This window comes from Gambusia affinis, linkage group LG22, assembly GCF_019740435.1.
Source record: "Gambusia affinis linkage group LG22, SWU_Gaff_1.0, whole genome shotgun sequence".
In the NCBI taxonomy this organism is placed as follows: Eukaryota; Metazoa; Chordata; class Actinopteri; order Cyprinodontiformes; family Poeciliidae; genus Gambusia; species Gambusia affinis.
The window spans coordinates 10,068,802-10,093,223 of record NC_057889.1 but is presented as its reverse complement, the minus strand read 5'-3'; the positions used below and the strand labels follow the sequence as shown (position 1 = coordinate 10,093,223).

The window sequence follows — 24,422 nt, the reverse complement described above, 5'->3', positions numbered from 1 at the left end:
TCGCTGCTTATTATAATAAATCAGACACTTTTCTGTGCTCTCTGCTTTCATGTAATCAGTCACTAAAGCCAAATCGTCTCCTCAACGTAATGTTATTTTTATTTAATGAATCGATAGGCAACATTTAGAAAAACTTAGTCTATGTGCACATTTCTGTTTTTAAAAATTGTATTAAAGCAAACTGAAAACTTCTTACAAAGACATTTGAAAATGATACTATATCCTATTGTTTTAATATTTCTCCCGCTTTAACTTATTAGTTAATATTAATTAATTAATTTATTTATCCTCTATGATAGATGTTTTTCTGTTCTGTCCTTATGCACAAACGATAACAGGTTCACACAGGTTCTGTTCCTAGTAACAAAACGACAACTTAACCTTTAGAGGATCTTGACCCCAAACCTATGTATGTTTTAAGGAAGATGTATCAAGAAGTTAATGCTGCCCAAATTTAGTGTACTCTGCCTTGTTGTAATTACACTAAAGTCAACAAGGGACTATACATGAGGGCTGTGTGATTTGATACAGCAGTTATTCGTTTTGGGAAATTCATTATGAGCCATGTGTAAAAATGTAAGTGTGAGTTTATCAGTTCATGGCTTTTGGATATGATAACTACTTCCCAAGTCATGAGGGTATAAAATCAAAGCTTTTGTTTTCTCAGTTCTATGCTTATGTTGACTTTTTATTGAGGACAAATCCTGTCATAATTAAGAATAATAGACTGCTGTACTAACCTTGCAAGTTACATTTAACATCTCTTTTTTAATGTTGGGAACATGGCTCAGATAGAATATACATAAACAGTTGAAAATGTGTAAATTGTAGCAATTTGGAAAGCAATTGTGGGCAGTGACCAGACTTCTAGATATAAATAACTTTTATTTTTACAGCATTGTTCATGTCCAGTTTACTCAAAACATGAAGGCCTATTTCACTCTAGATTCAACAGTGTTAAAACAGGTGGCACCTTGTATATTTTACATCAGCTTAAATCGTTAAACAACTTACACTATTTTCGACTAAAAACATTTGGAAATACAATACAGTTGCACTATAGTATGTACCATGTAGTCCTTTAACTTTAAAATTATTTTCCATCTTAAAGATTTAAAAAAGTAAGGGTAAGAAATCTAGTCTTAATTCAACTACTTAAGTTTATAGCAAGATTTAAGCGAAACTGAAACATGTATGATCCCATTACAGAAAGCAAGAGGATACAGTTAACTCAAGTTAGCTTAAAAGTTACCAAAAATTCAAACGCACAGCTTTTGCGGACAGTTTCAAAATGTATAAACTTTTTTTCTGTTCACATTCTAAATATATAAACATTTATCCATTTTACAAACATACCACCTGTGAAAAAAAGCAATTGATGGCTTAAACAGTATTAAAAACTTTGAGAGCTTGTACAACTTGTACTGTGTTTCAAATACAATGACACAGTAAAACTTTGAAAAATGTGGAAAAATACCAGCGCAGCATGAAAAGGAAGAAAAAACATTTCTTTTTTTATTTTCATTAAATCACCTTTCTTACCATTAAAACTCATTCCTAGGGCTATAATTTAGTATAAACTGTGTTAATAGCAATGCCATGATCTACAATCACACGAACACCTTCATTGGATAATTTATATAAAAGAGTTAAAACCAGGGATTGACACATGATATGCATATCATACAGCTCAAGGCTTCAACTGAATGGCAGTTTGTATCGTTATTTGGTGTTTGAGACCTTTTAATAATTAGCATGTAACCAATGTTTGGCACATTTCTTAATATTTTGTTGTATTAAAGTCTCACTTAGGTCTCAAGACAAAACTATTGGAGGTTATATGAACTAAAACAGAATATCTTTAACATAGCTGAGATTTCTTTACTCTTCTGATCCAGACAAGAATGAGATGCATTTATTCTAACAAAGACATGAAACTTGTCTTTTTGTTAGAATAGCGACAGATTAATTCATATTTATCATTTTTGGTATGTGTCTGCAACTATATTCCTTTTTAAACAGATTTGTAAGATAGTAAAGCCACATTATAGTTTCCCTCACCAGCATTTCATCGAGCAGACTATCAGCTTCATATAAGATAGTAGAAACTAAGGTTATCCAAAGGTTGTGCTGATCCCCCCACTAATTTTAATACAAGAACAATATTAGGTTCATGGTTCCCAAGTAGACTTAAAGTTCATAAGTTTTTAAATTGCATTTTTTTCCAACTTTGGAGAAACATGGAGAAGTTAAAACTCCAATGTCTCTAGTTTGTTTATTTTATTCAAATGGATGAAAAATATATTTTTTAAAAAACCGTGAATAGCCCAGTACATTTTTTAAATAAATAAGTTTCAACTGATTTAAATTTGTTAAACTCTCCAAAGAACTGTTAAATATGCATTATCAAGCTACCAAATGGAAAGGCAGTTTCAGCATTATTTTAAGATTTTCTGATAAATAAATAAATAAATAAAATAAAATAAAAAACAAGTTTTGAGCACATATGCTAATCAAGTCAAACTCTGAAAAGTAAAACATAGAAAACTAAACTGAAAAATAGGAAATGGAAAATCTGCAAGAAGCTTGTAGTCAGGTACACTTTATATAAAAAAAAACCCCAAGAAAACTTAACTTTTGTTGTCCTCAATGTCACCATACTGAAGATGTTTTCCCATCTGGTGTTAAAGACGAGGTACATACCAAACTGTGATTTTTATGTATCCTTACATCTCTATGTTCTCAGTAAAACTGTTTTTCTTACAGACCTTTTGTTTGCACCATCAAAACCAAAGCTATATCTTCTCTCGTGATTTCCAGGGTTCGTTTGGCTTGAAACAAGAGGCCGGTGCTACAAAGCAGGTTTTTTGTTTTAGCTCAACTATCTTAACTAACCCTTGGTCAGTCTATAAGATTGACAGATTTGATGTCAGAGACTCAACGACAATGAAGAAGCAGAAAAATATACTTTGGAGAAGTATATTTACAGTATAATAAACCTGTCTTGTCCTCTGTCTAAACCAGTTATTTTTAGCATGGTGGATGAGGACTGAACATTTAGTTCAACTACAGAGAAATTCATTCTCAGAAGTTGAAATAGTTGAAATTTCCATTCATGTTTGAGCATGAAAGCACTTCTGAATTTGCTACAGAAAGGCAAACAAGTCTAAAGTAAGTTGGTTTTCAATAAAATGCTAGTAATTTAGTGTGAAAGGGAAAATGTGTGTGCGTGTGTGTGTGTGTGTGTGTTTATACTATGGCATACTGTATCAGCCCATTCTACCATATAAGGTCCAAATTGCATACTTTTATTCCAAATTGTTGTAGAGTTGACTTCATTTGGGTTATGTGTTGTCATTAAGGTTTGTTGGTGATACCTGAAGCCAGACCAAATGAGATCCACTAATCTAAACAGCAAAATGAAAAGTGGAAAATTAAATACGTGTATAAAAGAATGTTTAATACTCTCTTAACCTCTAGAACCAGACGGACCCACCGGTGGGTCCAGCTGCCATGTGACCTCGGCTCACTTAGGGTGTAAGAGGTTAATATATTGAAAAGTTGGATGTCCAGTGTTTGCAGGGCAGGTGTTTCCTGTTATTGAGACCTGAGACAAAGTTAAAATATTAAGAAAATGATTGTTCCGCACACTTTACCCTAAAGACTATTCAAGTTAAAAATGATACATTCCAGGTAATGAGGTATTGTAAATATCCAAGTTCATTTTCAGTCACTTAGGATCTACAACGTCACATTATGTAATTAAAGATTCTTTAATATTTAAGCAAAAACCTTGGATGATTCAGTCTTTGTTATACATATAGATAAATATCAATTCTGGTGGGATGTACTTTATGAACAGCATCTCAGTGAAACTAATTTAGAGAGAGACAGAAGACACTGCTTCACTCTTCAGTCATCTCTGTCCTTTTAATTGATTCACACGTCTGTTAAAATCTTATCTGGAAGCCTAAGCTACTTCAATAAGCCAGTAAACCTGCTTCATAGCACAAGCCTCCGATTGGTTTTGGCACTCTTCCATGTAAATGTTTTTTGAAAAAACATGCAATAGCAGCCTTTCCCAAAAGCGCTTTTACAGTAAATAATTCCTCATATATTTATCCTTAAACTGTTTTTTTCTTCTTTTTTTTAACTCACCTATGAATAAAAGAAATAAATTCAAGCGAGCAAATCACTTAATGAAAAATTTGAAAAGTTGTTTGTGTGTATCTGGATGTTTCTAAACAAATGTCCATTGACTTCGCCGGTTCTGCTCTCACAGTGTTGAGGAGCTGTGTGCAAAGTTTTGGAGGATATTTGAGGTGTAGACCGAGCTACCAAGCATGGAATCGATGATGGGGGAGCCGTTTGCCGAATCCCCTGAACACAGCGAGTCTCTGAAGGGGGAGGGGGGAGACAGAGCCAGAGAATCTTCCAGGATGGTCTTATTTGGAGTTAAATCCTCACCTTCTCCTTCATCCCCCTCCCCCTCCTCCTTGGCGTCATAAATGTAGCTGTGCAAGAGGTCCAGCTCCTCATCCTCAGACCCTTCGTCCTCAAATTCCCCCAGTCTTGGGTCTGAAGGAAACTGAGAGGGTATCAGGCTCAAAGGCTCATTGGCAGGAATTTGCTCAAAGGAAGTGCAGCTTTTTAGTGCAGGGACATGAGAGCTGTGCGTGTTCAACAACGCCCCCTGCAAGCACTCATGGGTTGGGTGTATGAAGTCGGAGGGCAAATTAGAAGCCGGCTCATCTAAATCAAATTCCAGTCCTTGCTGCTTCTGTTCTGAGCAAGTCGGGGTCCAGAGGGGGCGCTGTGCATCCCCCTGGTCGTCTTCCTCTGCCTTATTGCATGGAGGCTTGGTGCCAGGCGTGTCCTGTGGAGGTTGGGGGTCTGTGCCATGGTTGCCGTTGGAGGGCTCACAACTGTGGGGGTCGGGGGTGTTAGTTAGGGGCCTGATGACCGCTGTCTGATTCGAGCCGGCTTCCTGTTTCCTCACATGCACAGACAGTCTGTGCCACACATTCCCCCCCCTCGGAGGGTGTCTGGGACCTGATTCAGACCATGACACAGACTTGCCATTAGAACTATGAATGAGATAAAGACCCAAGTTACTATCAAAGGAAACCAGGAGGTGGAGGCAGAAAAAACAGCAGAACACAACAGCAGCAACGTACCACAGCAGGGTGATAGCATTTTAACATTTCTGGTGCATGTCAAAATACTTTTAATCACATAACTAGACATTAACAGCTTTGCTGTGAGAGCTAACTGGTGAGCCGCTAGGAGCATTACACGCAGTGGCTCAACAAACAGTGATTCATAATGCGCTGCAGACAGCATTATGATCCTCATTTAAAGAATTAAGAGCCATCCAACTCATTTATTAATTCCTTTTTTTGTTTTGGCTTTTAATAAAATAGTATGCATGCATTTGCACAGATTTTTTTTTTGTCCCTGATCTGGCCTGACAAAGACATACAGTTTAGCTCAAAATGAGCTTGGACTGGCTCTAATGTGATTAGTTTGAGGGGTGGTCAGGGAGGGTGTACATGCTGAGAAAAGTTAAATGTGAGGTTAATTCAGGATAAACCAAAAGCAGCAGGGTGGCAGGTCTTCTCGTTGGAAGGCTGCAGTGTCAAAAACACAGAAGTGACCAGATAATTTAGGGAGTGATACGTCAGTGGCTAGCAAACTGCTTTGTAGCTGAATGCAAAATAAAAAAAAGTGGAATATCCTAATTACCTAAAAATGTGCTGTTCAAGAATCTTAAGTCTTCAAATCTCTATCATGCTTCCTAATAGCCAAAGGGGTCTTAAACAAGAATTTCTCTAAATTTCTAAACATTTGCAAAAGTTTTTCTTTAAACTTTGGAATACCATGTTTAGGAAAACTATTTTCAACATAAAAGGCAATTTTTTGGATGAAATCATTCAACCGCCTGAATGCACTTCTTCATCAGACCAAACTTTAGCAAATCCGATGCAACCAATCAAGGTCTTAGTCTCTTATATTCAGTAATGTTTTATGACATGTCAGAGATCTGGAGAATCTTCAGAAAGAAAAAAAAAGTCTGAGAAGAGATTATAGCTTGCACAAACAAAGGAAAGAGGTACAATAAAAAAGTAAAACTCCTAAACCTTCCAAGGGAGTCATGTTTCACAAGTTTAAAATTAAAGTAATGGTGGTTATACCACCTGAATCTGGCAGAAAGATGAAGCCAATAATGACTATCTACCAGACCTATAAGCAGGCAGCTGGTGAGAAACCCTCAACTGACTGCAAAAGACCGACAGCAAGACAGTAATTGAGGTTTCAGTTTTCACTAAACACCGAGAGACTCCAAACTACAAGATGGACACAATTACTATACAAAAAATAGGAGAAAAGTCTGTGCTCACAACAACACAAATATTCTGTCTGAATTAGAGATGAACCAAAAGTGGAACTAGGGCTGGTGTCTCTCAAGAAGTAAGAATGAAGAAGCACAGGCTGAAAAGGACACCATGAAGCATGGTGATGGCTAACTGGCGCAGCTGCTTCCTCTAACACTGGAAGCCTGCAGCACAGAGAGGGAAAGATGAACTCAATAACGTACCTAAAGTAATAAGAAAATTAACAGATGATACTTTATGAGACATTGTAAGAATTAATTTAAATCTACAGGTCCACCCTGCACTACCACAAAGCCAATGCATATTTTTTCATCTGTAGGGTCCCACTAGGGTCTTCCTCTGGATTTGTTTCACTTTAAGCTTTAATATCTTCATATAACAGTGACCCTTATAAGAAAGACAAGAAGACGTTCTGTAACCATTTGGATGATTTAAATCTCAGGGACGACAAGGGCATCAATTGAACACCATCTAAGTTAGGTTACTACCAATGTGCAAATAAAAAGAAGCATGAAAACTACAGCTTTCACACTCCACTGCCACAGAACTGAAGGAACCGTGACTCAGATATTACAGCAGTGACCGAATAAAAACAATCTCACACAATCCTCTGCTGAGTTTGCACTGATGAAGATTCTCTTACTTCGACATGACGGATGCTCTAAGCTAAAATTGAAATTGATTTACCCTACTTTCTTAGTAATGTGGCTCATAATTATCAGACCACTGAGTTCACTGAGATGATGAATATTTCATTCCAAGAACATCTGTGGATTTGTCAAATGCAGCTGCACACCATGGATTCTAACGCTTGACGCCACTATGTATGCACTATTCAAAAAAGAAACTAATCAGAATCACGAAATGTATTTTAGAGACAGGATTTCCTTTCTTCACATTTAGACCTCATGTTTGTTTTTCATTTCATCTTTGGATGCATGACCAGATAGGAAACAGTGAGCTAAGATTAAATTCAAGATTGTGCCTGCCAGCTAGAACTGTGCATCCTCTGACACCACCATCTAAAATGTTTTGGACAATCATGCCAAGGGTTACTTAGATTCCACTCAGTTTTTGTGATGTAAGGAGAGAGGAAAGTACCGCTTCTACCTACAAACAGAAAATGTTAGGGGCGATTCTTGAAGAGCTACAAGATGTGCCAATGAAAAAGTCACAAATGTTAAAACATTGCAATTTCTAATGTGCTATGTTGAGTACATCACCACCCAATTCTTTGCAAGAAGTCTTCAAACAGTTCAAGTCTGTTTACATAAAAATAAATTATATTAATTGACAGGTTTGTTTACTGTCAGATTTTGCAGTGGAATATTTTACCAAATATCTTCATTGAAGAGTGATGGGGTTGCTCAGACTCTAAGGTAAGCAGTAACCTCTGAAATGCAAGTTAACTAAAAAAAATCCCCATTGAAGAGATAAGACGACTGTACAGTTTTCCTTTCTCCCTGCATCAACAGGACAACTAAAACACACCTTGATATTGGTGTCAGAGCTGTTAGGTTGGACATGCCATCGTCTTGTTCCCCATCCTTTTTTAAGCACAAAGAAAGACTTTAAAAAGGTTAATCGAAACCCTCGTGCTTTAGAAGCAAACTGGTAATGGTTTAAGGATTTAAGAATTTGAATAGCACACATTCCTTTGTATTTTTATACTGCAGTTACTGAACAGCCACTTCGTTGAATGTCAAAAATAAAAACAGCTCCATTGACAGTGCAGCCCTCCAATAAAGAAGACAAACAAACCCCCTTGCCACAGCAGTTGCCAGCCTTGAATCTACAGTGCTTGTGTAGATGAGTAAAGGTTAATGTTAGGTAGGATGCATAGCAAGGATTTAGAGACAACACCTAAACATTTTAGGATCAGTCTCATTCTCTGCCCCACTCCTTACTTCAGTCACCTGTCCACGTGTCACTGCTGTGGAGCTCAAAAATGTTACATACAATTTTGACTGACTGTGTAACATCTGTTCTCAAATAATCACTTACATGAAGAAAGGTCAGTTCTCTTCAAATCTGTAAAACCAGTCTCATTTGTGTGTGCGTGTGTGTGTGTGTGTGAGTAATATAATAAATTGAAGTTAATTTCATCATTAATATTCTAGAACTCAGGGGGAGGGGGATGTGTCTTGTGAAATCATTTATCAATATATATATATATATATATCAGTTCCACATTACTAAGACTAGAGTGCCAAAAGTCAAATTGATATGATTTCACACACCCCAAACTTTTTCACAATTTGTTGCACCCTAAATGGATTTTATAGGATTTTTATAGGACAGACCAATAGAAAGCACTGCCTAATTCTGAAGTTTAAGGAAAAGGATTCATGATTTTCATAATTCTTGAAAATGAAAGGATCTAACAGTTGTGGCATTCATCCCCACACCAACCTCTTGTGACAATAGTTTGTAGAGATACATTTTACTATAGCCCACACCTATCCAGGAAAGATTGTTTTCATTCATCCTTGGAAAAAGAAAAAAGTTCCAATTGAAAATTTATGTTAGGGCTTTAAAAATTGTTGTTCAAGTCACTCTCAATCCTTCATGCAGATTTTTAGCTGAATTTAAGTCTGATGTTTGATTCGGTCATGCTTACGTGTGAATGGGGTAAATCTTTCTCAAGACTTTTATTGGCTCTGACATTTATTTAAAGTACATTTATTCAAACATGCTTTTCCTTAGGATCTTTAAACATAGCATTGCATTTTTGTCTTCATCATTTCATTCGTTTTTTTTCTTCAATCAGGTTTTAATTTGATGTTTAAATCTATATTTTTATTTTAATCTTTGCGAACTTTGACATTTTAATCTGTGAAAGGTGTCAAATACATAAATTTGACCATTAATGCTTTGTGTTCAGCAGCTCTTCACATTAAATCTGACCAACTTTGCTGCCTCTTCTGAATAAAAGCATCACCATAGCATGATGCTGTCACCATCACTAGTTCAGGTGGGCAAATCACAAACAGCATATCCTTTCAAACCCCGCAAGAATTGTGGAGAGCACCACTAACAGTTTCCCCATCAACAGATTCTCCTCCATGGTTGGAACGGGCCGTTTGATGGCTTCTCTTTTTGATGGTCCCCTTGGCCAGACTTTCAGTTTTTATGGACAGCTTTGTCTTGATATGTTTGGAGTTTCCTCTTTGCAGTAGATGATGGGTTGAGCTTGGGATCCAACTCTGCTATACACTTTCCTCACAGTTTTATTCCTGACGTCTCTGGTGAGGTCCGTGGTATTCATATTGGTTTCAAAAATCCTTGGAGGCCTTCACAAATTAGTTGTTTTCACAGAGTGCCTTAGTCTGTGGCTTTATTTGCTAATTAGGCTACTTCTAAATGGTCATCCTGGATTTTTTTTATGGATATCAGAGTAAATTAGGTTGAATCCAAATTGTACCCAAACTCTTATGATTCTCAATTGCAAAAAAATGAAAAAGAAAACCATGTTTCCTTTTCTTTCTACTTCACTGTTTCACATAACTACATGTTGGTTGGTCTGTGACATAAAGTCTCTCCCAAAATACATAGAAGTTTGTGGTGCTAATGTAAAAAAATATGAACAAGTTCATGGAGTATAAACAATAACAGGTTTTACAAAAAGAACTCAAACTATTCCACATACAAACTTATATACATCATGAACATGGATGTCATGGCTTGATTTGTTTATAATTCATTGGGAAATATAAAGTAGGATTAATCTTATGAATTAAAAAAGTGGGTTTTTAGATATGTATTTGTCCTCTCTGAACATAGGTGTCAGCTTCCCAAGTGTCTTTGACTTCCACTGAATGGCCATAAGTCAACCCATTAGGTAAGAGTTTGTTTCACAGAAGTTATTAACCAATGATGAACACTGCAAAGGTTAAGTAAATGGAGCTCAATCCAGATCTGAGAAAGAGGATTATTACTTTTAAGAGATTTATCTTTAAGAAATTTCTAAAAGACTACTCAACTCAAAGCTATTACTTGAAATAGCTTATGTAAAATATGCTAAGCCAGATTTTATAAGAAGTCATCCAGTTCTTGATAAAACTGCAGCCACTACAGCTGAGCAGTTCTGATACAGATGGGCCCAAAGAATAGGTTTTCTTGCTCTGCATGTATTTCTGTTTTGTAGTTTCATAACATTTATGTCTATGATGATTTCATGCAAACTTTTCCCTTTGACTGCACTTTATAAGAACTATACAAATCCATGGCCTTTGGAAATATAAGTGGTTGGCTTCTCTTTTTCTTATTTCATTTTGGTGCTGCAATCTCTCTGCCTCTAAAGTCAAAACTGGGATTTGAAAATGTCTTTCAGACTAATGAAAGCAAATTCCGACTTACAAGCTCAAAGGGAAGGCACCAGTATCTTCTAATTTGAATATATGTTACCAAAGATGATATAATTTTCCCAAATATCAAAAAGATTAGATACTCACTTGGCATTTCCAGAAATCGCCTTCTTCCGACGGAACATGTTAAAGAAGTTGGTGCTCCCACAATGAGCTGCAGATTTTCCATCGCCGACATGCATTCGCACCACGTCGGATGTGGTGAAGGCGCTTCGGACGTTTCTCTCTGGTTTGGAAATGATAATGTACATCTTGGGTGTGAACATGCACCCCAGGGCTACCGTTACACTCAGGCTGACAGAGAAAGACGTGGTTATGATCTTGTAGTTTGAGCCGAAATAGATTGGCACAAAGGCAAGCCAGATGATGCAGGTAGTATACATTGTAAAGGCAATATATTTGGCCTCATTGAAATTGGCAGGGACGTTTCTCGTCTTAAAGGCATAGTAGGTGCAGCTCATGATAAGTAGGCCGTTGTAGCCCAGCGGTGCCACCATGCCTACATTGCTGGTGTTGCAGATGAGGTAGACCTCACGTATGCTTGGGTATGATTTGATGGGCTCGGGAGGCTCCAGAATAATGAGCGTTATCTCAAGAGTCAGTTGCACGCTGATAAGCATAAAGGCAATGATGACTTGGGCCCAGGCACTCATGAAGCGTGGTTTCCTGGTGCAGATCTTTTTCTTGCTGCCAGCTAGAATACGGGCAATTCGGTTTGTTTTAGTCACCAGAGCAGAGTAGCACATGGCAGAAGAGAGGCCTACCAAGAGTCTCTGCAGGTAGCAGGAAGCGACAGTGGGACGAGCGATTAATGTGAACGGACAGATGTAACCCAAGAATATGCCTGCCAAGATGATATAACAGAGTTCCTTGCTGGAGGATTTAACCACAGGCGTGTCACGGTACTGGATGAATATGAAGGTGACAAAGGAGGTGATCAGGATGCCAACGCAGGAGAAAGCAACCGCGACAATGGATTCCACATCGGCCCAGTCAAGATACTTCAGAGGCAGGGGCTGGCAGCCTGAAAGACATTTACAGTACAAATACTTATTAGCATGCTCGTGTTCCTGGACAAATTTCTTTATCAGCAGTGGTATAGTCTTCTGGCATCGATTTGGCTTTGCAAGACATGAATATGTGTGTTTTAACTACACTAGTTGCATGCTTGTCATCTAGCCTGCGGAGGAATACTGAAGAGCTTAATTTGGAGAAAAAAAAAACTGACATCCCTCGACTTCCCCAGCTTAACACACCATAAATGATGTGCTTCTGCTAATAGCATTAAAATGACTTCACTTAGAAGCCCACTTTTGATCTGACGCCTAACATGTCAAATCATTAGAAATCTGACATTTAAAAGTAGTCCATGTTGGTTAACAGTGAGAGAACATGCTTCTTTTTTTTAGGTAAAAAGTTAAATTTGCCATTCTAGAACCTTTCAGTTACAATTCTAAAATAAAGAAACCCTTCTAAGTAAACCGAGTGCCCCCCCTTCCTTTCTTTTCTCTCAAAGTAATGAGAGTGAAAGGGAAATTTCTTCCTCAACACACTGCTGAAGTGTGTTCCCAGGCTTCTCATGGCAGTAATAGGATTTTACACCTGGGAATGAAGAGCTCCTCTCAACTTCATAAATTGCTGTCAAAACAACCACCAAGATACAAGGTGAAGAGCAGGGAGCAGGGAGCAAGGAAGCGAGCAATATCACCTTTTTTAAGTAACAAGGAGCCTGAGGAAGCAATGAGAGGATCACCCTTCAGCAAGAAGAGTGTCTGTAAAAGTATAAAATAGTTTGTATTTTATTCCATCTACCTAATTATTCACATTAGGTAAAGGATTAGCCTGACAGGAGCTGAAACAGGTGAACTATTATAGATTTGTTTAATACCTTTCCTCACTTATCTTCAAATTAAACTAAATATTTCCTGTTTTAGATCAAACACTATTGCCAAAATGATTTTTATAACAGGAAAAAATAGAAACAAAAACAACATTATTTTTTTGACCTGTGGGTGTATTTCAAGGACCACCTCAAACACAGTTTCCTTGTTTGACATCAAGGCGACATCAGAAGAAATCCGATAGGCAGATATCTGTGTGTCTAGATATCCAGTGCATTTGACAATATGCTTTACAGTTTAAAAGGAAATTTAATCAAATGCAAATATTTAAAAAGAGAATTTACAAAAAATGTGAGATTTTGCAGTAGACACATACATCTTGTACTAGTAATTCTGACTGATCAAAACAGGAAACATTTAATTTGATCTTATGCCAGACAATTAGAAAAGAAAAGCTTTTTTCATCTTTTTATACAGTGTATGTGTATATCAGGCTTTAAAATTGTTCATAGCAAGATTTTCCTACCTGCAAGATCTTCGTCGGGCCACCATCCCAGCTCACAGGCCTTGCAGGTAAACTCATCTTGAACATACTCATTGTCTTTGCAGGTCGTGCAAATCCAACAGCAGCTCACTTCACCTTTCCTTATCACCTGGATACAGATAGGAAATAGGCATTGTTTCAACCAATCGCAATGCTAATCCAACCACCACATAAAGCATAGTACACTCTAAGAAGCACAAAATCGTAATTTACATCAAGGAAAATTTCAAAGTCAGGCATCTTTTTAGTGCTTTTTTTTTTTTTTTTTTGGAGTCAAAAACAGTGTTTGGAAAACAAGGCCAACTGCTCTCTTACATCCGGCTCCCAGGGAGGTTGTTACCAGCACTGATATGCAAAGCAGGGTGATAAGTGGGACAAGAAACAAAGCAGATAGAGGAAGAAGTAAGGGGCAGCCAACAGAGAGAGGCTGAACCCTCCCTTCAGGACAGCTCAGTGTACAACAACAGAAACTATTCATCCCTAGCAGAGGCCAGTCGGGGCATTTCATGAAATTGGGCACAGAACCAGTTTGATTACTCAGTGAGGCAAACTGGGCTTCTCTTCATCCAGTTAGGGTAAATGTCCCAGTATTATTAGAATATGTGCGCGATATGTGGCATAATCTAAAGTTAAATAATTCCAGAATAACCTTTTTAAGGTTCCATCACTGACTACTTATTCCAACCAGGTAAGGTTGTAATAAGTCAAAATGTATTCATTTAATAAATATAATATAAATATTTATATCATCGATATTTACTAAATATTGATGACATATTCCTGTATAGAACGCTGGAAGAGTAAATAGAATATATTTTATTAAACTAATACCTAATTTTCAGCAAAACAACATTTTATTTTATATTTTATGTGTTTTAATGATTTTGATGATGGCACTTGACAAAATGTAATTTTTGCTACTGGTTTCTCAATTGATGAATGATGTTTTTATGACTTTATTTTTTGTGTTTTTATGATGTAAAGCACTTTGAACTGCTTTACTGCTGAAATGTGACATACAAACAAACTTGATTGATTGACTTGATTTATAGCGTTTATACATTTTATCAAAAGGAATTTGATCTATATGTATTTAGCTCTGTTTATATTGTTTCCCACAGATAAACTCTTGCACAACATACAGACTTAGCCTAAGTATGGATGTTCAAAAAAGCCCTGTTATGTAAAGCAGATATTGAGTGATTTTGGACATATCCTTGTGTTCGAGTGTAATTTGACAGATATGTCTGTTCATAAATTAATAAACAGAAAATGATTGTGCTTACTGTTAAAGTCAAACACTGAATGAAAAACAGGACTGTGAGAGATATCTGACAAAAATCAGATATCATCTGCAGCAGCAGCAGCAGCAGCCTCATACACGACTTTCTAGAAAATGTCTGGCATCACTTTTGATATGTGATGTAGGCTGCCTTTGACTGAGAAAGCAAGAACCATTTATAAAATCATTAGAATGCAACTGACTTCCAAGCTCATCCTCTTTTGCTACAATAGCTATTTGCAGCTGTTAAATGACTATGGATTTCTTTCAGACTATTTTGACAAATCGCTGACAGTGTTTATTTACGGTTGCAGAATCCCCTTTAAGCAGGATTTGAATCCCTACCTTTATCTGTCCCTTGGAGCAGGGGTCGCTGCAGACTGAACGAACCATCTCGCTGTTGTTCATCCACAGCTTGTAGTCGTCGATGCTAAGGATGCCTTCATGCCAGGATCCTACGTTTATGTAGTCGAAGCGATCGTCACCAACATTCTGGAGATTCATGATGTCATACCTGGAAATATGGAGAGAAAAAGAGAGAAATGGCAGATAAGCATTGGTATGAACAGGATGAGGTTGAAGAGTGGGAGGTAATTTAGAGAGATTAAACAGCCTTGCAACCATTTTGTCTGTTAAAATTTGGTTTTGCAGTGCGAGACCTTGTTAGTGTGTGTTCAGGAGGACACGGCGTTCTCATTTTTAAAATGAGCCAGGATGTGCTTCACCTAACCTCGCACTATTGTTGGAATGGCCCTGCTCTGTTTTCCGACTGTCAAACAGTGTCTATGGTGCTGGAAAGAAAAAAAGATGAAAATGGACTGCCGCAGTGGACCGTCCGCTGAATCTGTTCCAGTCCAAACTAATTACATCCCTCTGTGTGCTCTGGCCCAGCGCACATGTATGTGCTTATGCACAAAAGCTCCGCTTCTCTTCTTCTTTTCTCACCTGCCTGGGGTGTCTCCGTTTTCATCAAAGTAAATATCCTCCCCTGACACTCCTTTGAAGGATGTCTTGAGCAGGTAGTCCAGCAGCTTGCTGCCATCAATTGGATCCATTGCCTCACAGAGTCCCGTCTGGCCCGGGCACAGCTCCTTATGCATATCATGAAGGCCATGAGCCATAGCGTAGATGGCATTGATGACAAAGCCCATCTTACTGTCTTGAACATAGTTTTCGTGCAGGCCCTCATTTCCTGTTGAAAGAAAAGAAAAAAAGTCATGAAGTGGAAGCCTTAGAACTGTGGTGAAATCTGATTCAAATGAAGTAAACAGGAATGGAAGCCATTGTTTTTTCTTTATCGTAAACATCAACATATCCATCCAAATTTCCACAGGAAACAGATTGGGGAAACATTCGGGAGAATATTTTCCCGAATGATAAATTCGGGAAAATATTGTGTGTATGTAATTTGTGTGTAATTTGTGTGTAAATTACATACACACAAATCAATCTAAAATCAAATAGAGTTTTTTTTGTTTTATGTTTTTTTTTTTGCAGGATGTAATAAGTGTACAAGAAACGACTTCAGAAGTAAACCCATTTGCACAAGTTTGAATTTCATTTACATTTTCAAAAATTTTTACAGCGTCACTACTAATGAGAACTTTATGACCCGCCACAACTTCTTAACGGTTAACACCAATTCCTCTGTTCAGAGGAACACCAAATTCTGTAAAACGCAAACAAAAAACCCAGAAAAATAATAAACTAAAACAATAAACAAAAGCAAAACAAACAAAAATAAAACTAAAGCCAAAAGTAATTCAAATACATCTATTTCCTCAGGTGGATCCAAATAATGTTTCCTTGTGCTTCTGAAGGTAAAAGTCTAGAAATCTTTGTGATGGGTTTCTGTGGATGGCTTTATTTTATTTTGAAAAAGCTAGTTATAACTAGCTTTTTCAAAATAAAATAAAGCCATCCACAGAGACTATACATCAGTTTCTACTTCCACTAGGGGTGATCGATGCTCATTTTGAGAATGGATAATTTAAGGTCATTTTGTGTAATCTATTCTCGTACAATCATATTCAGTTATGGGACTCCAGTGGTCGTGTGTCTCAGCAAGAGAGGTGTGCAGAAAGTTTGAACATAATCTCTCATATTTTGAGGAAAAGGGACAGAAAAACAATTAATGGAGTTGGGGTAAAATGCTAATTGCTGCATAAAATACATTTTTTTAAAACCCCAAATTATAATGCATTTAAATTAAAGGAAAATTAAATGAAATAGCCTTATTCAAATTGTATTTAAATTTAATTAAATGAAATGTAAGAATTCTTACGACTTGTTTTATCCTCTTGATACATATAAATTGTGGTTCAGAAAGGCCAAAAGGTGAACTGTGCTCTGTGTCAGATGCATGCATTCACTCTAGAAACCACAAGGTGTTCCAGATCCACAGAGGTGCCAGTGTGAGCTATTCATTTGTGCAGTCTATGAATCTAACTCTAACCCCTTTTTTTTTTTTTACTTTAATTTGACTCCTAAAAAAGCAGCTTACTACTTCACATATCAGTTTGACCATTGAAAATCTCAGTATACATCATAACAGTCTCAGAGATTTGTTCTTGTTTTCAAATTGGCCAAATCCATCTTGCCTTTGAGGAATCAAACATAAACAATGTGCAAGTGACATAAAATAAATATTAACCTAACACTCACCACCTTGAAGATCTTTGGGAGATTTGTTTTTAAGCAGCGACACAGACAATGCAGAAAAGCAGCCGTGATTACAATGACTGTACATGTGTGAAGCAGTAAAATTCATGAGATTTCATTTCTTTTATTATGAAAAGCACGCGGTGCAATTGAATCAACAGTGGTGGTTGATTTTGTCAAGAACAAAATTTTCTTTTCTTTTAAGAGTTACTGCTTAAATGTAGCCGCTCCAAGATAAAAGCATAAAAAAGTGACACTTTAGATCAGGGGTCACCAACTCCAATCCTCGATTGCCACTGTTTTGCAAAAAACACTTTAATCATCAACATGTCAGCAAGTTTTACAGAGGCCTGGTTAATAACCATTCATTTGAGTCAGGTGTCTCAGAGCAGGTATGGATCCAACAGTGACACTCAAACTGGAGTTGCAGACCCCTGCTTTACCTCAAATCTAATTCTAAGCAACCCTTTTGTTTTAGTTCAGAAACTAAATGTGAACTTCTCTGCTACCACCTACCAGAACAGACTTTTTTGTAGTTCTTGTTTTCCTGTGGGTGCCCCGGAAGGCGACACTGGAATCGATACTGCCAGAACTCGGCGAACCAGGGGTTCCTGGTGTTCTTGTCGAGACGCAGCTTCAGGTAGTAGTCGTCGAAGGACTTCACGACCTCCGACTGCAGCTTCATGGTGATTCCTCCCTCCGCCTCCTCCTCGTAACCCTCCACCACTTCATAACGGTCAGCCCATCCATCGCTGCAGTGACATGCAAATAAATGTAAAAAAAAACCTTAAATATAAATCATAGTCATCAAGACAATTATGATAATTATAGACAATAAAGCATCAACAGAACAGTAAGAAGTCACTGCAGACAGTAATGACAGACTTTGCTTGTCACTGTCAGCTTTCCTTTTAAAATAGATTCTTGTTGGGTGTAATTTGCGATTAGTATCAGATTGATACAAGAACAAACATTTGCAAGAGCTCAGAAATTCATTCCTTCATTCGCTCACTCATTTTGCCAACGCAGTGTTTGGTTACACAGCTCTGTCCTGGTTGGATTCACAATCCTTTTGGTAGATTGATGGCTCAGTTTTACCAAGTAATCTTAAAATCGATATGTCAACATACTGATGATGTTTTGCTTTGAAGCAGCTCTCAAAGAGGATACAAAAAAAGATTACTACCATATTACAAAAAAAGATTATTCCCATATTTGTCATTTGAAGGTCATGAAAAGCACTTAAATGTCAAAATGAAGTTTTGTTAATGTGTTTGTATTTTGGGTACAGCATGTCCACAGCTGGAACTTGATATTTACAAGTCTTGTATAAAGAGATAACTAAGCTCGTTTTTTTTTATACTGTTTGACATGAAATCCTGTTTTAGGTCAGTTCGGATAGAAATTGTGTAATATTTTTTGTTTTACTAAATCATTATTTCCATATGAAGGTGGTATGATGTGAAACTTGCACAGAAATGTGAGTTTGACAATCTGCTGCAACAATCTTTAAGTCAAGAAGACGGAAATCTCACTGCTACTGTTGGCTTTAGAAAATCTCTCCAGCTTGCTGGTTTGCTCGCTTGGATAATCCAGTGTGCCTGAACATCTATCCTATCAAGCTCATTTGGATATATCTGGCCAGTGGGCTCAAAAAGAAATGAAAAACATCAGTGAAAGTGACACAAATTAACAGATGAACAATGCCGCTCAGGGCTGCCTTTTTCCTCACAGTCTGAGCCAGAGAGTTTTCAGCTCCTTGACTCTCTGTGTCTCTCTGTCGTCCTAATGTTAGCTCCGGGCTCCTGCCTTGAAATACCTGTACCGTCTACAGCTGCAAACCAATTAAGTGCAACTCACCATGGAACCAATTACCTCACACGTTGTTCCGGGTGATGGATAAGGACACAAACATGTCTCTGTGAGTTCAGTTCAGAGTCTCTGACCTTTTTGTCTACAATTACTGCCAGTCAGGAAAAAGGAGACAGTCAAACTAATTGGCGAGATTGTGTGGGAGACACAATGAAGCCAAGTGTGGAACTTATCAAAGCAAAAGCCATGCATATATTTGTTCAGCTGGAAAAGGGAAAGATACGGAAATTATTTTAAAGGTAGAGCTCAGGTTATTCAGAAGTTGACTCTGATGTCTGATCCTCTGATCTTTTCATCTTGTTAAAAACTGAACTACCACAGTTGATCAAACTTTTGTTAATATACTCTGTAGTCATCCCACTGTGCAAGATCAGAGACTCATTATCACATGACATTTATGAATTCATAAGAATACCAGTACAGAAACAGTTGGGTTTTGGTCAGTCTGATGTCTTAAAACATTTACATACAATGCCCCTATTTATTCACAACTTTCAGTGGAACAGTGGAATTTCACAAGCCACGCCTTGAGCTAACGATTACTTTACCTGTAGAATGATTGAATCCCTCAACAAACAACAAAAAAAGGAATTGATAAATTATTCTAAAAAGAGTAACACAGATATATTAAATGATTTAGAACTTTAGTAAACCCTGCTGAGAGAAAATATCCATAAAATGGAGAAAACATGAAACAGTAGTGAACCTTTCAAATTTTCCACTGATGACTAATTCAGCATATACAGTATGTACTGATTTGGGATGCAAATATGTGTGTTAACTATGTTCCAGTCAAAAAATGCTTTGGTCTTGAGAAAAAAAACAACAACCCTCAATTCAGCATCTACAAGACCAAATCACGATTCAGTAAAAAGTTAGACTGTCACAAAACAAAGGCTTTGAAAATGTGGTCTCTGACTGGTCTACAAGGCCACAGCGCTGATGTATGTGCCTACATAATAACATCCATCCATCCACTTTCTTACTCCCTTGTCCCATTGGGGTTGGTAGGGGTGCTGGTGCCTACCTCCAGCTGTCAACAGCCTGGACAGGTCGCCAGTCCATTGCAGACATAATAACACAAAACTTGCTAAACCCAGTGGTTGGGGCACTAGGGCAGTCATTCATTCAGCGGCCTAATTGAGCTGCCTGTCACGTTTTTGAGTTAAAAAGTATTTAAAGTTGACAGAAAATTTGAAAATATCACTTGATAATTATGTGTTATTGTAAGATTAATGCTTGAATACCAACTATAAAGTCTTAAAAAATGCAAACATTTAAAAGAAACTAAAAAAATAAATCGTACTTAGTCTGGTGGGGGCCAAAATAAAGCCTGGTGGCCTTCCAGGCTTGTAATACACTGTAACATATATATCTTATATTAAACCAAAAATTATAACTGGGGCTAAACATTAACTTGTTGTCAAAAAGGTCAGCAGTCAGACAAGATCTAATCAAACATTGTTTGCTGCCTTTAACGTTTAGTGTAACAGTCATTCTACAAAATAGAATAACCTTGTATAATCCTACTGTGTTCTTAAATGCCAATACATTATCTCTGTGGATGATGTACCAACAAGATTTCCTGCATTTCTGCTGACTGTTTAAAAGGAAAGTTGATGTGACTCACCACTAGAATTCTCCAAATTGAGTTAAGACTCAGAAACACGTGAACGTCATTGGGTCATTAGTCACATTTCCTTCATTCTCTCTGAGTCAGTACCACCTCTGTCACTCCTTCTCTTCTTCAGTACAAATGACACAAAAACAAGCCCCACATTATCATTTAAAAATGTAAAGCACACCATAAACATGCTAGCGTGAAAGGTTAAAGGCATTTAGTAAAGTCTGTGCTTTTCAATTTCATGTTTTGGTCAAAGTAAAGAGAAACAAGCAGGCGGTTCTAAAATAAAGACAGTGAGCGAAAGAGAGGCAGGAGGAGTGCTGTTCAACACTCCACATGAATAATTCACAGCGCACTGAAGACATGCCTGACTGTCTCTCACAGTGCAGTTTTGTGATAAAGTGAAATGACATTTCTTTCTTCTCACCCTTCTCTCTTTGAGAATATTTCTATCTGGCAAAGGTCCAAACAGCTCATCAAAGTTTACCATGCCCCATGAAGGCTGCCTAATGGGACCGAATCTGATTTACTGTCACCTCGATGTTCTGCACCTTCGCGCTGCATATTTGAATGGTCCATTGTTACATAAGCGCAGTTGGGCATACCAGAGAAACACCTGTTTGAACAGATTAAGTGTGGCATTAGCGACGCAGATGGTTCCACGATGACAGAGAGCCAGAAGGTTTAAAAATAAGCAAATCTTACCAGAAAGGATCACAACTTTTGATACTTCAGATATTGTAGAGCAAAAATATACTGTTATGTAATGGGAGCTTTACCATCTTTTTCCATTTTTGACCTGAATAGTTGAAAAGGTGAATTCATTTTGCACCTTTAGTTTCTAGGTTTGTCAAGGAAAAGAAGAGGCTGAACTGGACAACTGGGAAAAGGGTGTTAGACTCATTAAAATATTCTGTAGCTCTAAAACATGACAAATGTAAATTTACATGATAGGTGTGAATGCTTTTAAACAGATATTTGTCTAATTCTCATTTCAACCAAACTATATAATTGTAATTTCACGGCCGACATGCCAATGGTGTCAAAGAGCATAAGTGAAGCTTTCTGGATGGAAGCGAGTTTGACATTCAAACCAGGCAGAAAGTGAAAAGGTACGGTGCATCTGTTGAAGGTCATGTAATGGTTTTGTGAACATGCTTCATGAACATATAAGACAGCATAACAGCATCATCAAATGCACATACATTTGATGTGTTGACTTATAATGTGGTCAAAAACTGGAAAATTTGACAGATAATCAATGTAATTAGCTTCATTATAGCTCCTTCAGCATAAAAAAATGTGTTTAAATCATTTAAGATGGGTGAAGGATAACATTTGACTTAGATAATTGCAGGTTTTATCACATAATGAATAAATCCTAGTCGTCCTCGTTGCAGTTTGCCAAAGAAATATTATGCAACCAGATTATGTAACAGACTACTTTTTTCATGCCTCTGAGGATACAGTCACTCAAAAACAGGAAATATCTTAGAATGGTAAGAGTTTGTCCTTGACAACCTTTAACTAAGCCAGATTAGTGGGACGACAGGTTAAAAATTCACAAAAGGCATATCTAGATGATGCTTTTCAAATGTCTCAGGTTATTCCTGAAAGTCAGCCCTGATCTCAGTTTCATCTGGTACTTCATAGATTTACTGACACATCATCATGTGTGCCATTTCTTAGATGAGAAAACACATGTCAGCAGCTTAGGTTATTTCACGGAACTGCATGAAAAATATGGGAATCGAGGACTCTGTCAGATGATCTGGTTCCAGTTTGAAAGTACACTTGTATATTTATAAAATCATGAATTAATTGGCAGGGAAGAGATTTAATCACATGCACCGTTTTTCTTGGAGGACGACTGAGAAGAGTTGCTTTAGAAAAGTGGGATAGGAGAGTGAAGAGTTCCTAAATTTGCTGTGTGGATTTAAAAGTAACAAAACTTGTAATCATTCATAAATTGGAATAATAATTAGGTTATTGTTAGTGGGAAGTGTAGATGCCAGTTTTAAAGTCCCTACACTCTTCAACACTTAAAACGTTTATTCTTTTACATTTTTGACTTGCTGATCACCAAATAAAACCAATCAAGACAAAAATGGGAAAATGAGAGACAGATTGGTGCATCTCTAGTTCATATTAAAAATAGAAAGCAAGATTTTACGTGTTTGTTGATGAATTTAAAAAAGTCATTTGAAAAAGCTAAAAAGTTGATAATTCAAGTTAATTTAGGTTTGAGCGCAAAACTTCTAGATTTTATATTGTTTATGCATCAATAAATAAATGCATCAAAACTTTAAATAAATTGCAGGATATAAAATAACAGAATATAAGTTTGTTTAATGTTTAATCGGAATAGATAAGAAATTTACAAATATAACTCTGGTGAACACTTAGCAGGACTTAACTAAGGAACATTAAATACATAGAATGCTCAAATAAATGAACAGAGGTTTTAAAAATAGGCATGATGCTAAATTTGTGGTTTTATCTGTAAAGCACTCAGTTTCTTAAATGATGGAGAGTTAGAATCATCATGTGCAGAACTCATCTCAGTCTTGCCAGACTGCCTCTAGTGATACAATCCTGTTTATACTTATCAGAAAACATGATCTACATCAATAAACAATGTCTTTCAAACGTAGTGAAAAATACATGCAATATCATCTGTACAAAGGCAGTTGACATATTCATCTGAAGACTCCACAATCAAAAATATCATCCCACCTTCTGCAGTTTAATTTTCATCCATTTTTCTGCCTTGTAGTAAGCCCAACGCTCTTGAGGAGATGCATAGGCCCAAAGTGGTCTATGGAAGCCATGCAAGCTGCCATTTTATTAATTCATCTTGCCCCACTTTAGGTTGAGAGATCTGTGTCCTGAGCGTTAACAGGAAGGACCACTGGGGTTAGGGGTCTTTTTTTCTTTTTACTACAAAAGGATTCAGTTCATTTCTAAATCCCTTCACAACATTTATTTCCCAAATGGTATAAAAGATGTTCAAATATTGAAAGCAACTAGTTAAATTTTTTAGAGCTGCTCTTCTTAAACTGGGTACAGTTCTGGTGAAGTTCACATTTTCCTGTTTGCCTGTAAACTCCAAAGAATTGCAATTAGTTTTGCTGAAAAGCTTTTAAGACCCGACTATTTGTCTTAAAGAGTGAACTCTTAAATAACAATCAAATAAAGGACCATTAATTAATTGTTCTGTGTATCTTATAAAACGTTGCACAGTGGCGCAGTTGGTAGCACTGTTGCCTTGCAGCAAGAAGGTCCTGGGTTTGATTCCCAGCCTGGGATCTTTCTGCATGGAGTTTGCATGTTCTCCCTGTGCATGCGTGGGTTCTCTCCAGGTTCTCCGGCTTCCTCCCACAGTCCAAAAACATGACTGTCAGGTTAATTGGTTTATCTAAATTGTCCCCAGGTGTGAGTGTGTGTGTGCATGGTTGTGTGTCCTGTCTGTTTCTGTGTTACCCTGCGACAGACTGGAGACCTGTCCAGGGTGAACCCCGCCTCTCGCCCAGAATGTAAGTTGGAAATAGGCACTTCCCAACCCCACTAAGGGACAAGGGTGTAAGAAAATGGATGGATGGATCTTACAAAAATATGATCTACGTTATGTCTTTTTCCATTACCGAACCTCTTATTAGTCATGAGACAAAATGCTGCATTTCAAAATTCAGGTAACAATAATCTTGGGTATTTCAACATCTACTGCACATTTAGTAAAACGTTTCAGAAAATTTGTAGTTCAGTGATAGCATCCAGAATGTTGTCAGTGAAATGTCGGGAAAAAAGATACCTACACTACAACAAAAAGGTGATGG

The 24,422-nt window shown here is 37.2% G+C and overlaps 1 protein-coding gene across 2 annotated transcripts in view; it reads right to left on the bottom strand.

The window, feature by feature from the left end:
• Nucleotides 1–865: 865 nt before the first annotated feature.
• Nucleotides 866–24,422, bottom strand: part of grm1a (glutamate receptor, metabotropic 1a) — a 40,318-nt gene continuing 16,761 nt past the window's right edge. Inside the window, exons 4-9 of one of the 2 annotated variants that reach the window (XM_044107197.1) lie at nt 17,607–17,842; nt 15,375–15,621; nt 14,775–14,943; nt 13,130–13,256; nt 10,850–11,786; nt 866–5,087 (exon numbers count right to left, since the gene is read on the bottom strand). In XM_044107197.1, the coding sequence (XP_043963132.1) occupies nt 4,277–5,087; nt 10,850–11,786; nt 13,130–13,256; nt 14,775–14,943; nt 15,375–15,621; nt 17,607–17,842 (2,527 nt within the window). In that variant the 3' untranslated portion in view covers nt 866–4,276. The remainder of the gene's footprint in view (nt 5,088–10,849; nt 11,787–13,129; nt 13,257–14,774; nt 14,944–15,374; nt 15,622–17,606; nt 17,843–24,422) is intronic. The other variant, XM_044107198.1, reaches the window with a different exon arrangement.